Source organism: Eublepharis macularius, chromosome 7 (assembly GCF_028583425.1).
Source record: "Eublepharis macularius isolate TG4126 chromosome 7, MPM_Emac_v1.0, whole genome shotgun sequence".
Lineage (NCBI taxonomy): Eukaryota > Metazoa > Chordata > Lepidosauria > Squamata > Eublepharidae > Eublepharis > Eublepharis macularius.
In genome coordinates this window covers 95789872-95808145 of record NC_072796.1, presented here as the reverse complement: position 1 = coordinate 95808145, position 18274 = coordinate 95789872, and the positions used below count along the sequence as shown (strand labels likewise).

At 46.3% G+C, this 18274-nt stretch overlaps 1 protein-coding gene across 1 annotated transcript in view; it reads left to right on the top strand.

Moving 5' to 3' along the window:
* The first annotated feature begins 1098 nt into the window (after positions 1-1098).
* LOC129333956 (uncharacterized) overlaps positions 1099-18274 on the top strand; it is a 57828-nt gene continuing 40652 nt past the window's right edge. The window contains exons 1-2 of the mRNA XM_054985886.1: positions 1099-1513; positions 5051-5575. Coding sequence (XP_054841861.1) covers positions 1099-1513; positions 5051-5575 — 940 coding nt within the window. The remainder of the gene's footprint in view (positions 1514-5050; positions 5576-18274) is intronic.

Sequence of the window (18274 nt, the reverse complement as noted above, 5' to 3'; positions counted from 1 at the left end):
CTGGGAGGGCTCATAAATCTTTAAAGCTACATACCTAAACACACTTAGCAGCATAAAATTCCCATTGAACTCCATTGGACTATATGCCTTTCATGCCATGTGCATTTCACAGAAGGAGCAAAGGTTCTGCTTTTATCCTCAGATTGCTTTGGTGACTGCAGAATTCTTTTGTATGCAAGACTTTAAAAGGTTAGTAGCCTTCTCTCAGTCTGGATCTAGCAACCCTAAAAGCAACAGGTAAGTTGATCTTCCTACTATAACACTCTTTCAATGATAGCACTCAGTTTGGGAATAAGTGAAACAGCAGAATACAGCACTTACCCAGCTGCTGCTTTGCAGCTTAGCTGGGTGCTGGTTTTGCTCCCACGGATGGAGGAGAGGCAGACTTTTCCCGGGCATCCGGGTCCTTGGCTGGTGGGCGGAGACAGGAGCCTTAGCAGGCGTCTCCGCCCTCCAGCAGCAGTCCCTTCCACGCGATCGGCTGGGAAGGACGCGTTTCGCACGCTCCCAGCGATCCGTGGAGGGGGCGACGACGGTGGATCGGCCTTCGGCGAGGAGAGCGGCGGCTTAGCGGCGGCGAGTCCCTGCGCCCGTCTCCTTCGGGGGCCTTCACATCGTCGGCCGCCGCTTGTCGCGGCGGCACGGTTTGCGCCGCGTTTGCGGCTTCCTGGGTTCTTGGGCGGCTCGGCTTGCTTTCGGCCGTCGCGGCCCCGGCGGGCTTTGGGTGGTTCGCCGCGTTGGCGGCGTTGCCCGGGCTCTTCTTTTGGCCCTCTCTGGGTGCCATTTTCGTGGTAGGCCCGGCCGCCATTTTAACTGTGTCCGCATCTGCGGCGCATTTCCCCCCCCCTCCTCCCCCCCCCATTTTTGGTGGATCGGCTTCCTGGGGTTCTTGGCTGTGGGGTGTTGGGAGGGACAGGATTCCTCTTCTTTGGCCAATTTGAGCCCTGGTCTCTGGGGTTGTAGCAGGCTGGTTCATTTAGGCCCTACTAATTCTGTTCCATTTGGAATATTGCAACCTTTGTTGGGGCTGTGTCACGGCTCGTTAGGGCACTTGGTGCTCCGGCCTTGGTGCAGTTTTGCCCATTTACAGTTTTTCTGATGGCCTCCAAGAAAGGCAAGGGCCCTTCCAAGGGCAAGCAGCCTGCTAAGAGACAGCCTTCTAAACGGGTTCCTGTGGCCGTTTCTTCTTCTGATGATGAGGGGGAAGAAAATTTCCATTTTGAAATCCTGAAACGCCTTGAGGCTTTGGAGAAAGCTAAGGGTGGTGATCCTGGTGCTGTAGAAGCGCAGAAGCGCTCTAGGCCGGTTAGAGCTGCCTCCAAGTCAGCTTTTCGGATGGAGGTCTTAAAACGGATTTCTGCCCTTGAGTCTGCAGCTGGAGCGGCTGGAGCTGGACCCAGTCAGGAGATGGAAGCCGAACCGTCAGAGGATCCTGCTGTGGCTGCGGTGGAATCGGGCGATCTAGGTGAAGGGGAGCAGGTGGCTGTGGCCGTACAGCCTGCCGGTGTGGAGGGTAAGTCCCCCCTGCCTGTTCAGGCATGCACATGGCCATGGGGGCCCTGGGGTCAGGCCGCTGCCTCCGGGTCCCCAGGTCTTGCTACACCTTCACACACACAGAATGCACCCATTCAGCCTGCAGCAGGTTATCTGGGATGGCCTGGGTTACCCCCGGTTGGTGCCCCCACGGCTGTGGGGGGGTATCCTCAACTGTCGTGGGGGGTTGGTGAGGGGCAGCAAATTGGTGCCCACTCAGCTACGGGTCAGTTTACAACTTATCCTTCTTGGGGGTTCCCTCCTTATGGTATGTCTCCTTATGGAATGGTTCCTTACCGCGCTTTGCCCTTTGGCGACACGGCGCTTCCATTGGGTGATCATCTCACCCAGGCGACAAGGGACAAGATAGTCAAAGGGGAATATGTCGATGTCTTCAGCCTTCTCTTCAGGGATCTGGAGAAGAAGGACAAGGAGGACTTGGACGATCGGGATAAAGAAAAGATTAAGCGGAGGAAAGTGGACCGCAACTGGCACAACTGGTTGCCGGGTTTTCTTATTTACGCGGGGGTTCTTGGCAGGGCCCAGCCTTTACGGGCCGTGGCCTTATTCCAGTACCTGAATATTATTTACCGCGGGTACACGGACTTCGTTGGTGCTGCATGGTTGCAGTACGACGAAGAGTTTAGGATGCGCGCTGCACTCCACCCTCAGTTGCCTTGGGACCAAATCCACCAGCAACTATGGCTGCAGGTCATGTCCCCTGCTAAGCCAAATGCGGGTGACAGGGCCGACAGCGGCCATTTGATACATCGCCCTCAGGCGGCGTCATTGACCCGCTCTCAGGCGGGGTAGTCGGTTCAACCCCGGTTGCTCTGCTGGGACTTTACGTCCAAGGGAGTGTGTAACCGCAGGTCGTGCAAGTATAGGCATGAATGCCCTTCTTGCTCGGGCCCCCACCCTTACTCTTCCTGTCCAAAACCCAAGCCTGGGGGAGGCGGCCGGAAGCCAGGCGGTGGTGGATCCCACCAGTTTCCTAGTAAAGGGCCCCAGCCCGGTAAGGGTGAGAGTGCTTGAGAACTTATTGGAAAGTTACCCTAGGCGTCAGGATGCCTTATATTTGTTTGAAGGTTTTCAGTTTGGTTTCAGAATACCGTTTCAAGGGGTTAGGGCCCCCTTCATGTCCGACAACTTACGTTCTGTGGTCGGCATGGAGGACGTTGTTCGTGAGAAAATCAGGAGGGAATGTGCTGAAGGCCGAGTCCTAGGCCCGTTTCCCACACCCCCTGTACAGTGCCTTAGGGTTTCTCCGTTGGGGGTAGTCCCCAAAAAGGCCGCGGGTGAATTTCGTTTAATTCACCATCTGTCCTTTCCTAAGGGAGCTTCGGTGAATGATTTCATCCCCGGGGATCTTTGTTCCGTGCGTTACACCTCTTTTGACCAGGCGGTCACGGTTGTGCGCCGGTGTGGGTGTGGAGCTGAGATGGCGAAATGCGACATTAAGTCAGCATTCCGCCTTCTCCCTGTGCACCCGGATGATTTTGAATTGCTGGGGTTTTATTTTGAGGGGGGATACTACATGGATCGTTCCCTTCCTATGGGTTGCTCAATATCATGCTCTGCCTTTGAGCGTTTTAGTTCGTTTTTAGAGTGGGAGTTGCGTCGGCGGCTTCATTGCCGCGACACGGCGCATTACCTTGATGATTTTTTATTCGTTGGGCCGTTAGGTACCGCCCAATGCGCCAGGCTCTTAGCTGGTTTTCAAGCTCTCGCGAAGGAATTGGGTGTTCCTCTAGCGGAGGAGAAAACTGAAGGCCCTGCCCAGGTATTAACCTTTTTGGGCATTGAGATTGACACTGTCCACCAGACTTTCCGTCTGCCGGAGGACAAGGTGGTCAAGCTTAGGGAGCGCTTGCAGGACATTAGGGGCAAAAGGAAGGTTTCTTTGCTGGAGTTGCAGCAGCTCGTGGGGTATTTGAATTTCGCATGCAGGGCTGTTGCTCCCGGGCGCCCCTTTTTGCGCAGGATGTGTGATGCAATGGCGTTGCTCCATGCGCCTCACCACCGGCTCCGGATTAACAGGGGCATGCAGGCGGATATCGAGACTTGGTACGAGTTTTTGGGGTCTTTTAACGGCGTCACTTTTTGGAGGGATGACCTCCTGGTGGGCGATGGTTTACAGGTTTCTTCAGATGATGCAGGCACCATAGGTTTTGGAGTTTACTTTAGGGGCCACTGGTGTGCCGACCGTTGGCCACGTGAATGGCTGGCCATGGGTCTAGGCAGGGATCTCACGTTCCTTGAGTTTTTTCCCATTCTGGTTGCGGTTTTTTTATGGGGTCCAGAACTATCAAACCATGTTGTGCACTTCTGGTGCGATAACATGGCAGTGGTTCAAGTTGTTAATTCCCTTACCTCCAAATCGGCCAGGGTTATGTGTTTAGTTAGGGCATTTACGCTGAGGTGCCTTCGGCTCAACATTCTGTTTAGGGCCAGGCATGTCCCTGGCGTGGACAACGGTCTGGCAGATGCCTTGTCTCGCCAACAGATGGACCGTTTTCACCAGCTAGCCCCCGACGCCGACAGGTTTCCCTGCAGAGTCCCCCCAGAGGTGTGGCGGCTTGGGAATCTGAAGTGAACAGAGCTATTCTGTTGGCCATTGCCCCCAGCACGCGAAAATCGTATGGACGTGCGGTAGGACAGTTGCAGGACTTTCGGGCCCGGGTGGGGTTACAGGAACGCTGGCCCATTCCAGTTGAACACCTGTTGCATTTTTGCGTTGAGCAGCGTGAGCGCGGTATGGCGGTCAGGTCCATTAGAGGGCAGCTTGCCGCATTTGCTTTCATTAGTAAGGCCCGCGGATTCGCTGATTTCACTGGCGATTTCCGTTTAAGGAAAATGCTCGAGGGTTGGGCCAGGGAGCTTTCTGTTTCCAGAGATAAGCGTCAGCCTATTTCCCCTTCGATTCTTAGGGGTCTTCGAGCTGTTTGGGGACTGGTCTGTGCTTCACAGTTTGAAGTACGGCTCTTTCACGCGGCCTCCCTTACTGCCTTTTTTGGTGCTCTGAGGGTGGGGGAGCTGGTGGTCCAGTCTCGGCTTGGTGATCCTGGCCGGGCCCTTCAGGCACAGGATCTCTCCTTTCCTGATGGCCAGGTTTCTATTAAGGTTAGGCGTTCTAAGACAGATCAGTTGGGCAGGGGGTCGGTTATTGTTTTGGGCCCCTGTAGTGAAAAAGGTTTATGCCCTGTGAAGGCTCTGCGGCGCTATTTAGACGTGCGGGGCAGCGCCCCGGGGGTGCTGTTTCGTCATGAGGATCTTTCCCCATTGACACGCTATCAATTCTGGTCTGTAACCAGTAGGGCCTTAAAGCGTTTGGGTCTAGAGGGAGTTAGGTTTGGCACCCATTCCTTCCGGATTGGGGCCGCCTCTACTGCAGCTGTAATGGGGTATTCTTCTGACACGATTCGAAGGTTGGGCAGATGGCGTTCTTCTGCCTATCGATCATATGTGCGTCCGTTGCCGGTGTGTGGACTGTCTACTGACTGATTATTTTCTTTAGGTGTGGCAGGGCGTCCAGATCGGAAGCGGATCCTTGTTGTGGGACACAGTATGGTGTTCTGGGCCGCAGCGCATGCCAGAAAATCACCGATTGGATCTCAGCTCGGGCTGAGCGACGGTGCCGTCATTGAATGGTGCGGCCGACGGGGGCTTCGATGGGCAGGGTTGTTGCCGCTTTTGTTCAGGGGAAGGCGGGGTCCTCCCCCGCATGTTGTTTTAATTCATTTGGGTGGCAATGACCTTGGCCTTTTGAAAGGTCGGGCCCTTTCGGCGCAAGTGATTGCCGACTTCCGGGTGATCAAGGCACGTTGGCCGCGTACATACATATTTTGGTCCGCAATGCTCCCTCGAAGGGTATGGAGAGAGACCCTCGAGCCTCGGGGCATGGCGCGGGCCTTGCGCCGGGCCAATAGGGCCATTCAGAAGGCTTTAGCCGAGGGGTTGGGGATTTTTCTTCCGCACCCCAGGATTCGGGCCGCTTCTGCCAACCTTTATAGGTCTGACGGGGTTCACCTGTCGGCGGCAGGTAATGATATCTTCTTAGATGATCTGCGGCTAGGCCTCAGGTTGGCGCTAGGCCACCTGTGGGGCGCGGGGGCCTAAGCAGAGGCTTGGCCATCCGCGTTGGCAGGAGATAGTCGGGGAGTAGGGAGCGGGCCGGTGAGCACCCCCTTTGGCAATTCCCCATAGGTGGGGAAAGGGGTCTGTCAGGAAGGATGGCATGCTTCATGGCTGCCACCACCTGGCTAGACCGCCTACTGGGAACCCCGGGTGCAAGTCCTTTCCTCATGCTGTATGGCTGAGGCTTTAGGATCTTGAGGGGGAACCCTTTGCCTGGCCGGCCGGGTCTAGGCCATTCTTCGAATGGCTCAAGCCCGGGGCAGCGGGGCTCGCCCAGGCAGGTCAAGGCGGAGGTACTGGTTGGACCCCGTGGCTTGACCTGCACCGCAGTTGGCCTTGCCGCAGTTTAATGTTATTGTTATGTTTAATAAAGCGGCCCTTAGTTCCAAATACTGTGTCTGCCTCTTTCTTCCGACTGTGGGGGGGCAATACAGCACTTACCCAGCTGCTGCTTTGCAGCTTAGCTGGGTGCTGGTTTTGCTCCCACGGATGGAGGAGAGGCAGACTTTTCCCGGGCATCCGGGTCCTTGGCTGGTGGGCGGAGACAGGAGCCTTAGCAGGCGTCTCCGCCCTCCAGCAGCAGTCCCTTCCACGCGATCGGCCCACCCGCCTCGCCCTGTTGCAGTGCAGGATTAGCCGGCTGCTGTTGAGCCAGGTAGGAATTTTTTCCCATTCCTGAATTGGCCATATGGGTTTGGGTTTTTCGCCTACCTTGTATTGTAGCAGGACGAGAGGCTGCTTTTGGGTGGCGCTGTGTAGGTGTCCTGGCAGGAGATAGTCGGGGAGTAGGGAGCGGGCCGGTGAGCACCCCCTTTGGCAATTCCCCATAGGTGGGGAAAGGGGTCTGTCAGGAAGGATGGCATGCTTCATGGCTGCCACCACCTGGCTAGACCGCCTACTGGGAACCCCGGGTGCAAGTCCTTTCCTCATGCTGTATGGCTGAGGCTTTAGGATCTTGAGGGGGAACCCTTTGCCTGGCCGGCCGGGTCTAGGCCATTCTTCGAATGGCTCAAGCCCGGGGCAGCGGGGCTCGCCCAGGCAGGTCAAGGCGGAGGTACTGGTTGGACCCCGTGGCTTGACCTGCACCGCAGTTGGCCTTGCCGCAGTTTAATGTTATTGTTATGTTTAATAAAGCGGCCCTTAGTTCCAAATACTCTGTCTGCCTCTTTCTTCCGACTGTGGGGGGGCAATGCCTGTTATCGTATGGTGAATTCATTTCCCTGGCTGCTAGTAGCCATGCCTAACCACATATCTAGAACTGAAGGAGTGTGTACTGGGTTTGAGTTCTAATGTCTCCAGTTTTCAGAAGAAAGATTGATCCTGGAATCTATTATCCCCATACCATAAAAGACCTAAAAACTCCCAACAGTTTTGTTAGGAAGAAACCTATAAACAGACTACACTGATTAAGAACAGGGTGACACTTTCAGAAGGCCCCACTCAGATAAGCAAAGTTGTCTTGGTGGGGCACAAGTGGGGAGGTGGTAGGGTTGCCAATCTGCATCTGGGGCCTGGAGATCTCCCAGAATTGCAGTTGATCTCCAGACTACAGAGATTAGTTCCCCTGGAGAAAATGGCAGGTTTGGAGGGTGGACTATATGTTATACTCTGCTGAGGTCTCTGTCCTCTCAAAACTCCACCCTTCCCAGACTCTATTCCCAATCCTTCAATTTCCCAACCTGGTGATGGCACACCTAAGAGGTGGTCTTGCATGTAAGAGGGTCTAAGGCCATGAAAGGCATTGTATGTGATAGCCCATACCTTGAACTGAGCTCAGTAACTGATGGGCAGCCAATGACTGCACAATGGATGCAATATGCATGCTCCCCCTAACTTCCAATAATAAGCAAGCTGTGCTATTCTGTACCAACCTGACTGTCTGATTTGATTTCAAGGGAAGACCTATGCAGAGGATATTGCAGTAGTCTATTGTTGAAGTTACCATTACCTGGATCCAGGTGGCCAGATCAGCTGAGTCAATGGCCATCTTCTGGGCTCAGCTAGACTTCCTGTCACTCACTGTTTGTATTATATATCACAAAGAAAACAGATAAGAAATACTTTTATTTATTTTCATTTATTTATTGGATTTATCATCCACTCACCCCACAAGCGGGCTCGGAGCAGATTACAACCAAAGCACAGGGATAAAACATACTAGTATAACAATAAAATGTCAATAAATAATCATTAAAACAGCAGTTCACGTTTGCAATGACTCTCCAACATCAACAAAGCCCATGGGGCAGGGTGGCCATTTGACAATAGCAGCAAAACTAGGGGGGCATATGTCCCCCTATGGCAGGAGACTGGATGGACAGTCCACCCACCACAACCACCATATGGAACATCTCTGTCTTACAGGCCAAGTGGAATGGAGCACTGGCAGCTCCCTGACATGGACAATGAGGAACATGTGCCTCTGTCTAAAGCATTCATATCTTCCATACAACTGTCTGTTAAATTGTCTTTTGGCTGAAGTTGCAAAGATGCCTGTAGCTAATGCCACACCCTGCTAGAGTTGCTAGATTCCCTTACCCTCCTAGTGGGAGGGGGGAACTGGTACTCACCTTTTAAGAAGTCTTTGCGCAAGAGCACAAAATGCAAGAGTGCTCCCAGGCAGCCCAATGATGTCACTCTTGATCAGGTCACTGTTCCTATCCTGGGGGAAAAACAAGATGCCTATTCCCCCACATCTCTCCCCCCTGCCCCGCCATCCAGGTGAGGGATGGTGGAGGTGGGGTGGAGAGTGGGAGTGGGGGATCCCCACATCCAGCCCTTTCCTAGATATTGTAGGCCAAAGCAGTTTGAATTAACGCTTTTTTATGCAAACGAGTCCTTGTTAGTTTAATGGCACAAAAGCTTTGATTGTGAATGTAAATACATGTGAGAATATAGTCAGTAGCTCTTCTGAATAATTTGCACATCAGTGCAGGTTACCAAATAAAAAATTAATTGCAGCAATTATAATACTAAAGAATTGATATTATACAAAGAAAAGGTTCATACACAATGACAATTTTCCACTGGGTTTTGAAAACAGGGTAAATGCAATTATCAGCTCTTTAAAGCAGTTTATAGAAGAGTAACACGGCAGTCTGGTTTTTAAAAGATCGACTTGAAATGCAGTCACAACTATCTTATCTAAATTCTGTTCCTGTGAACATCTGTGAAAAAGGGAGTAGAATAAAAAAAAATAATTTGTGCCTTGTCTTGAAATGAGGGCAAAAATTAAAGTGATTTTTAGCATTCTCATCCAAGTAGGTGAGAGCTTATCAAAAGGATGGATAATTAAGTAAATGGCCAGAATTTGGTCCATTCTCAAGAATATAAATTTGCAAGCAAGGATTAGAGTTAGGTAAGGAAGCACTAAAGCCATGTACTTTATTCTCTAGTAATGTATTCTGTTTTTTTTCATTTTTATATCTTTGTCTATATGAACTGAAGCAATAATAAACTGGCACCAAAAAAGGCTCATAATGTGTTTTACTATAAGTTACTCTTGTGCATTAATATATTTCCTTTTATTAGGACTAACAGAAGTGTCATTGAAATGGGGAACAAGATTTTGTGTTCTCCAGAGTTGTTATCTCGCTATTCAGGTCCCCACAGGATGCAATAGAAAACTTAGATCTCTGCCTGACAGTTGTGGTGAAATGGCTGAAAAAAAAAACAAATTAAAATTGAACACAGACAAGACTGAAGTGCTGCTTGTTGAGAAGGCAGAGATCTTGAAAGACATTGTACTCCCCACTTTCTTTTTTTTTTTTTGAAAAATTTTTTATTGGGTTAGAACATTTTTATTTTTACATTACAGTCAATTTTCCCCTAATTTTTCGTTTCTAACCCCCTCCCTTTCCCCCCCTTTTGTTGACTTCCAACAGCTTTCCCACCCTCTGTCCCTTTTCCCTTACTTCTATTAAATTCCTCTGTCTAAAACAGATATACATTCTCCATTATATTAAGCAGTACATCTTTAACTCCTTTACTTATTATACACCCAAACTATACGTCTTTAGATAAACAATTTATCCCATTTTCCAGTTTTGAATATTTCTATATAAACCTATATATCATAAACCATAAAAATTTCCCACATTTAAATCAAACAATTTGATTTGTTCTCTATATATTACTCATTTCAACTTTTTATGGTAATTCTATATAACTCCTCGCATAATCAATCAATTTAACTCTTCTGTACATTCAGTTTGGTGCATATAAATCTTATCAAAGAAAGAAAATATTGTTATTTACTCAATCCTCATGTTTAAACCTTATCATTAATTATTCTCTATCAATGTTCTATCAGTTAACCTATACATATCTATATATATCTCAATCAATTAATCTAACTGCTTATAAATTCACATTTCTCTTCCTCCCCCGGTAAAGTCACCCCTCTCTTTTATACTTTTATTATACTTCAGTAGTTCTCAAACTGCCACAGTTTTCCTCCCACCTCCCATTTCTTCTCCAGATATTGTTTCAGCTTCTCCCAGTCTGTGTTAAACTGCCCTGAGTCCAGATCTCTCAGTTTTCTTGTCATCTTGTCCATTTCAGCCATATACAGCAATTTGTAGATCCAATCTTCAATAGTTGGCACTTCTTGTACTTTCCATTTCTGCGCATACAAAAGTCTAGCTGCTGCAGTCATATAAAAAATCAACGTCCTATGATGGGCTGGAATTCCCTCCATTCCCAAGTTTAGCAGCAGGAGTTCTGGGTTCTTATTTATTTGAAACTGTAAAATTTCACTCATTTCTCTTATTATTTCCCCCCAGAACTGCCTAGCTACCTCACACGACCACCACATATGATAGAGGGAGCCCTCATGTTTCTTACATTTCCAGCATTTATTAGAAGTATTCAAGTTCCCTAGCGCAATCTTCTTTGGTGTCATGTACCAACGATAGATCATTTTGAAAATATTCTCTTTAATATTAATGCATGTCGTTGTCTTCATTGTAGTTTTCCACAAGTATTCCCATGCCTCCATTGTTATTTCTTTATTGAAATTTATAGCCCATTTCACCATCTGTGTTTTAACTATCTCATCCTCAGTATACCATTTCAACAGTACTTGGTATACCTTGGATATTCTTTTCTTGTCTTCTTTAAGAAGGGTCTGCTCTAGTTCCGAGTTCTCTGTTCGTATGCCCCCTTTTGCAAAGTCCGAGTTGTATAAGTCTCTAATCTGTCTATACTGGAACCAATCATAGTTAGGTGATAGTTCCTCTTGCGTCTTTATTCTAAGTTTAGATACTTCAATCTTAGTTATTTCTTTGTACGTTAAACATTGTTGTTCATTATCCACAGCTCTCGGATCTATCACCTCATATGGAACCACCCACAAGGGGGTTCCTTCTTGTAGGTAAGTTCTGTACTTCTTCCAGATTGTATATAGACTTCTCCTTACAAAATGATGCAGGAACATCGAGTTGACCTTTACTTTGTCATGCCATAGGTATGCGTGCCATCCAAAAAATTTTTTATATCCCTCTAGGGCTAATAGTTTCTTATTCTTTAATGTCATCCACTCTTTTAGCCAAACTAGGCAGATTGCATCATGGTAAAGTCTCAGATTGGGCAGTTGCATTCCGCCTCTCTCCTTTGCATCTTGTAGAACTTTTACTTTCACTCGAGGCTTCTTGCCTGCCCAAACAAAATCTGATATTTTCCTCTGCCATTTTTCAAATTGTTTAGAGTCTCTGATGATTGGTATTGTCTGTAACAAAAACATTACTCTTGGTAACACATTCATCTTAACTGCTGCAATCCTGCCCAACCATGACAAATTCAGTCTATTCCATTTGATCAAGTCTCTCTCTATCTGAGTCCATAATTTTTCATAATTATTCTTGAACAAATCTATATTTTTTGCAGTCAGCTCAACTCCCAAATATTTCACCTTACTAGTTACTTCACAGTCCGTTGTTTCCATTAACAATTGTTGTTTCTGCTTAGTCATGTTTTTACATAGTATCTTTGACTTCTTTTTATTAATGAAGAAACCTGCCAAGTCACCAAACTCCTTAATCTTATCTATCACTTTTGGCATGTTCTCCAATGGATCTTCTACAATTAACATTATGTCATCTGCAAATGCTCTAACCTTGTATGAATAGTCCTTTATTTTTATTCCTCGTATTTCCTCGTCTTGTCGTATTTGTATCATCAGAATCTCCAATACTAATATGAACAACAATGGAGATAACGGGCAACCTTGTCTTGTTCCTTTACTAATCGTCAATTTCTTGGTCAGTTCATCATTCACTACAATTGCTGCAGTCTGGTCCCTATATATTTCTTTAATTGCTCTGATGAATCTTTCTCCCAATTGTAGCTTTTCCATAGTGGCAAACAAAAAATCCCAGTTTAAATTGTCAAACGCTTTTTCAGCGTCTACAAAGAAGAAACCAACCTCTTTATCGCAACGCTTGTCATAGTATTCAATAGCATTGATCACTGTCCTTAAATTGTCTCTTATTTGTCTGTCCGGCAAAAAACCTGCTTGTTCTTCCTCTATAACTTCCGAGAGCCACCCCTTCAGTCTCTCCGCCAATATCTTTGCAAAAATTTTATAATCATTGTTAAGTAATGATATAGGCCTGTAATTTTTCACGCTAGTCAGATCTTGGCCCTCTTTTGGGATCAATGATATATTCGCTTCGCTCCAAGTGTCTGGAATTCTTTGATCCCTAAAAACTCCATTCATCACCTCTTTTAGGAATGGTGCCAGTTCGTTGGCCATTGTCTTATAAAATTTAGCCGTAAGTCCATCTGGCCCTGGCGCCTTTCCTAGATTTGCGGAATGTATTGCCATACTTATTTCCTCGTCAGTTACTTCACTGTTCAACTTATTTCTCCAAGCTTCCGAGATCTCTGGAAGTTTGGTTTTCTCCAAATATGATGCTATTGATTCTTTGTTTACTTCTTTTTTATTATACAGCTTAGCGTAAAATTTATAAAAGGCTCTGCTAATGGTAGTCTGCTCCAAATACGTTTTGTTTTCTTCACAAATTTTATTTATTATTTTCTTTTCCCTTTTCTTCTTTAATTGCCATGCCAAATATTTCCCAGGTTTATTAGCACCCTCAAAAGCTTTTTGATTCAGTCTTTTAAGGTTCCACTCCAATTCTTTATTACTCATTGCTGTTAACTGTTCTTGAAGAATTTTAATTTCCTGATGTATTTTCTTTTTCCCTGGTCTCTTTTTTAACTGTACTTCTTTGGCCTTTATTTTCTCCTCAATCTCTTGTCTTTTCTCCTCTTTCTTTTTCCTTGCTCTACCATTTAAGTCCATTAGTATGCCCCTTACAACCGCCTTATACGCGTCCCAAACTTTACTGGTTGGTACTTCTTTATTCACGTTGTATTGTATAAAAAACTTAGTCTCTCTTCTCAATGTTTCCATATTCTCACTTTCCTGTAACAAGTCCTCATTTATTCTCCAGGCTTTCCTTTTTCTCCTTTTTCCAAATTTCCACATAATTGGGTTGTGATCTGAGCCTACCATCGGCATTATTTCTACCTCCTTAGTCCATAACGCTAAGTCCTTTGAGGCCCAGATCATATCAATTCTTGATAATGTAAGATGCCTTGCAGAATAAAAAGTAAACTGTCTGGTTTTAGGATATTCTCTCCTCCATACGTCTTCGAGAGTCTCTTGTTGAATCAACTCAAAAAAAAGCTTTGGCAATAGTCCTCTTTTCTTTTGTGCTTTTGTAGTCTTTTTGTCTAGTTCCAAATCTGTCACTCCATTGAAATCTCCAGCAAGAATTATCTGGTCATATACAAGATCGAAGGCTTTCACGGCCGGAGAACGATGGTTGTTGTGGGTTTTCCGGGCTGTATTGCCGTGGTCTTGGCATTGTAGTTCCTGACGTTTCGCCAGCAGCTGTGGCTGGCATCTTCAGAGGTGTAGCACCAAAAGACAGAGATCTCTCAGTGTCACAGTGTGGAAAAGATGTAGGTCATTTGTATCTACTCAGGAGGGGTGGGGTTGAGCTGAGTCATCCTGTAAGAGTTTCCCAGGGTGTGGAATGCTAATGGCGGGAGGCTTCACTGTATCCTGAGAAGGTTCTTTTGCATATGGATTGGTACTTGATGTGCTGCAGAGAAGATTAGCACATCAAGTACCAATCCATATGCAAAAGAACCTTCTCAGGATACAGTGAAGCCTCCCGCCATTAGCATTCCACACCCTGGGAAACTCTTACAGGATGACTCAGCTCAACCCCACCCCTCCTGAGTAGATACAAATGACCTACATCTTTTCCACACTGTGACACTGAGAGATCTCTGTCTTTTGGTGCTACACCTCTGAAGATGCCAGCCACAGCTGCTGGCGAAACGTCAGGAACTACAATGCCAAGACCACGGCAATACAGCCCGGAAAACCCACAACAACCATATACAAGATCGTCTAGGTGCTTCCTTAAGTCCTCAAAGAAGCTTTCCTTTGCACCGTTAGGTGCATAAAGTCCGACTACCAACACTCTCTTTAAGTTCCAATTACATTCCACTGCTACAAATCTAGCTTCCACATCTCTCATAACAAATTTTGGCTGCAGCTCCTCTTTTATATACAACACCACTCCTCTTTTTTTCTTGTTGGAAGCCGCTACAAATTCTTTGCCCAATTTTCCAGATTTTAAATATTTTACATCCTGTTTTCTAATATGGGTCTCCTGCAAACAAACAATATCACATTTTTGTTTTAGTAGCCAATGAAAAATATTTTTTCTCTTATTCGGTGAGTTTAGTCCATTTACATTCCAAGATAATACTTTACACTCCATATTCATGGTTTTGTTGGTAAGTCTTTTTCATTGTCCTTAATAAATCTCTCCATTTCCCGCTCAGATCTGATACGCTTTTTTGCCCCTCCAAACTCAAAGGACACTCCTTCCGGTAACTCCCATCTGTACCTAATGTTCATGTCCTTCAAAGTCTGAATTAACACTCTATATTTTTTCCTGTCCAGTAACACTGATCTGGGCAATTCCTTCATTATGATAATTGTCTTGCCATCAATCTCCAATGGATCTTGAAATTGTTTTGTCACAATCCTCTCTTTCATATTTCTAGTTGTAAACTGCACGATCACATCCCTTGGTAGTTTCCTCTGGGTTGCAATTCTCGAGTTCACACGATACGCCACATCTAGGATAGCCACAATTTCCTCCTCCTCCTTCCCCAGGTATTCAGCCAACACCTCAGTCATCTGTTCTTGCGCTGACTTCCCTTCAACTTCTGGCAGACCACGAAAACGAAGCTGCTTCTCCATGTGTTTAGTTTCTGCAACTGACATCCTCCCCTTTACCAATCTCATCTCTGTTTGTTGCGTTTCTATTAAATTCTCCATCGCGTCTTCTACTGTTTTGACTCTCTGTTTCGTTCCTTGTAATTCACTGCTAATCGTTTCCACGCCTTTTTTCACTTCTGACAGCTCCGACTTTACTGTCTGTGTAACTTCTTTGACCTCTTTAATAAGCTCCAATTTCGTGTCCTTAAGTTCTTTCATCATGTCTATAAGTTTTTTGTCCAAATTTTCTATTGCCGATTGCCACTCTTTTTTCGACATCGTGGGGCTTGCTTTAGCTCGCTCCCACGAATCTGCTCTCTTCCTCAGCTCCGTGGCGTATAATTAAACGTTTTCCTTTTTTTCAAATGTCCCAATCTTTGCCAAAATTAATTTTTTATATCCAAAATGTCGGGCGTCTTTTCTCTATGGTTTCTCTATGTTATTATAATCCAAGATGGCCTACTTCCTCTTCCGCTGAAGCCACGACCCTTCCACTTTCAAAAATGGCGATTCCCCACTTCCTGTCCCTTGGCAAGGGCCGCTTCCCTCCAGCCACTCTATTGTTGTTACGCACTTCCTGTCTCCCGTCTTCCCACAGCAGGTCTCGCGATGGTGTCTTTTTCCCACAGCTCCAAAACCACAGGTATTCAAAACAATAGTCCGATTTTTGTAATAACTTCTTTAAACTTAGTCTCTTTTAAAATACAACTCCTGCCGAGTCTTCACCTCCTTTTCACTAGTCTGTCGCAGTTTAAAAATCTACTTTCTTTCCTCTCTGTTTTTGTCAATCTGTCCCGTTTCAAGAGATAGCGATCTTTACCTTCTCTTCAACTTTCTCGGGTTGTAATCGCTGTTTCGATCTTAAATTCTCCTCTCGACTTCCCTCCCCGATCGAAGCTTGGGTATGTAGGTCTTATGCCAGCCGAATTGGCCCCAAAATTGCCGCAGAGATTATAGCCGACCCGTCGCAAGGTGACGTACTCCCCACTTTCGATGGAGTTCGTCTGACCCTTGCAGACTCAGCTAACAACCTAGGGTTATACTGGATCCGGCACTATTACTAGAAAAACAAGTTAAGGCAGCTGCAAAAAAATGCTTATTACAATCTCACTCTAGCCTGGAAGATGGCTTCTTATATTGACACGGCCAACCTGGCCACCTGGATCTATGTTATGGTAACATCAAAACTTGACTGTTGTAATGCACTATACATTGTTCTCCCTTCTAAGTTAACTAGGAGGCTCCAATTGGTGCAAAATGCTGCATCTCAACTGTTAGCAGGAGCAAAAAGGAGCATGAACATCCATCCTACAGTCACTCCATTGGCTACCTATCAGTTAAAAAAGGTAAAGGTAGCAAGCACCGAGTCATTACTGACCCATGGGGGGATGTCGCATCACGACGTTTTCTTGGCAGACTTTTTACGGGGTGGTTTGCCATTGCCTTCCCCAGTCATCTACACTTTACCCCCAGGAAACTGGGTACTCATTTTACCAACCTCGGAAGGATGGAAGGCTGAGTCAACCTTGAGCCAGCTATCTGAACCTGGCTTCCACCAGGATCGAACTCAGGTCGTGAGCAGAGCTTGGGCTGCAATACTGCAGCTTACCACTCTGCGCCATGGGGCTATGAGTTACCTATCAGTTACCACGCTCAATTCAAGGTATTGGTTATTACATACAAAGCTCTTCACGGCCTTGGCCCAGCATACCTACGGGACCGCCTCCCTCCCTATGTCCATCCACGGCAGCTTCACTCATCTGAACAGGGTCTCTTGCAGGTGCCAGCCTGCACATGGGTGAAATCAACAGCAGCCTGCACACAGGCTTTCTCTGTGGTGGCCCCTACCCTGTGGAACGGCCTGCCTCAGGAGGTTAGGAGAGCCCACACCCTCCTGGCTTTCCACAAACAATGCAAAACTGAATTATTCAAAAAGGCTTTTTACTCAGATAGAAGGGTACTCAGGAGGGAAGTATTGGAGGGAGGGGGTCTCAGATGCTTTGCTAATGAGTTTGGTACCATAGACTTCACCACTAAGTTGCCTTGCATATTATCTGTTGCTACATACTACCTGTGCTTCATGTTATCCAATGTCAGTCCTAGAACTTATTATGTACTGTTTCAGCAATTCTTCAACTCTGAGTGGAACTACAAGTGACAAAAGGCACAGGTTGGACACTTGTCAGCTTCCCTCAAGTTTTGATGGGAACTGTAGGCATCCTAGTCTTGCAGCTTGGCTCTCTGACTGCTGTCCAATGGACTTTTCAACTGTCACTTGTCCAACATTCCGCCTAGCTGCCTACATTTCCCATCAAAACTTGAGGGAAGCTGACAAGTGTCCAACCTGTGCCTTTTGTCACTTGTAGTTCCGCTTTCTGTATTGGATCCTTGCTAATGCTATGTCTTTATAAAATCCTATGACATTGTTTATGGAAATGTCCTTGACACTGTACAGAAATGTCCTTGTTACTAATTGTACTAATCTCACACTATGTAATCTGCCTTGAGTCTCAATGAGAAAGGCGGACTATAAATGACATAAATAAAAATAAATAAATAGATGTTAAGAAAATAGGGAAGGCGGGAGAGAACAAGAATTTTTCAAGACAGGAAAAAAGGCCACCTGACTGCAGGTTGTATTAGTTTTAAAATGAAATAAGACGGTTAGAGTTTCCAAAATATTTTTTGGGTCTTAAAAACCCATGTCGGAGGCCATGGCAGCAATGGAGGGGAGGGGGGATCCTAAACAGAGCTAAGCCCATATACTTCAATGGATGTAGAAGGATGTGACTCTCCAGAATTCTATTCCCCATCACTCAGCCATGGTCTCCACAGGCTTCTTTAAGAGCAGAAAGATACCTGGCTATGTTTGGATTACACTGTAACTCTCCCCTTTGTGCCATTTTTGATAAAAAATGTGCCACTGGTACTTTTTTATTTGCTAGCTAGGTGTTAGGGGTCCATTTCTATAAGGAGAAAAAATATGGATAGGGCTTAAATCTTACCTTCCTCAGTGCCACAGTGCCACCTTCCTCAGTGTAGTTTCCATGGTTGCGTGGCAGGTTTAAATTACACTTCTGCCATTCCAGTAACAGAATAGTGGAACTATATTTGGCCCACTGCATACACAGAAAATGGTTTCCAAGTTATCGAGAGCTACTGAGCAAGCAACAGCTATTCTCTCTCAGAAAAGTCAGCACTAACTCAGATGTGTGTCTAATTTTGATCAAAACCCACAAGTCCCACGTAAAACAGGGCTACTAACAGAAGGGGGGAGCAGACTGTGTTAAATAA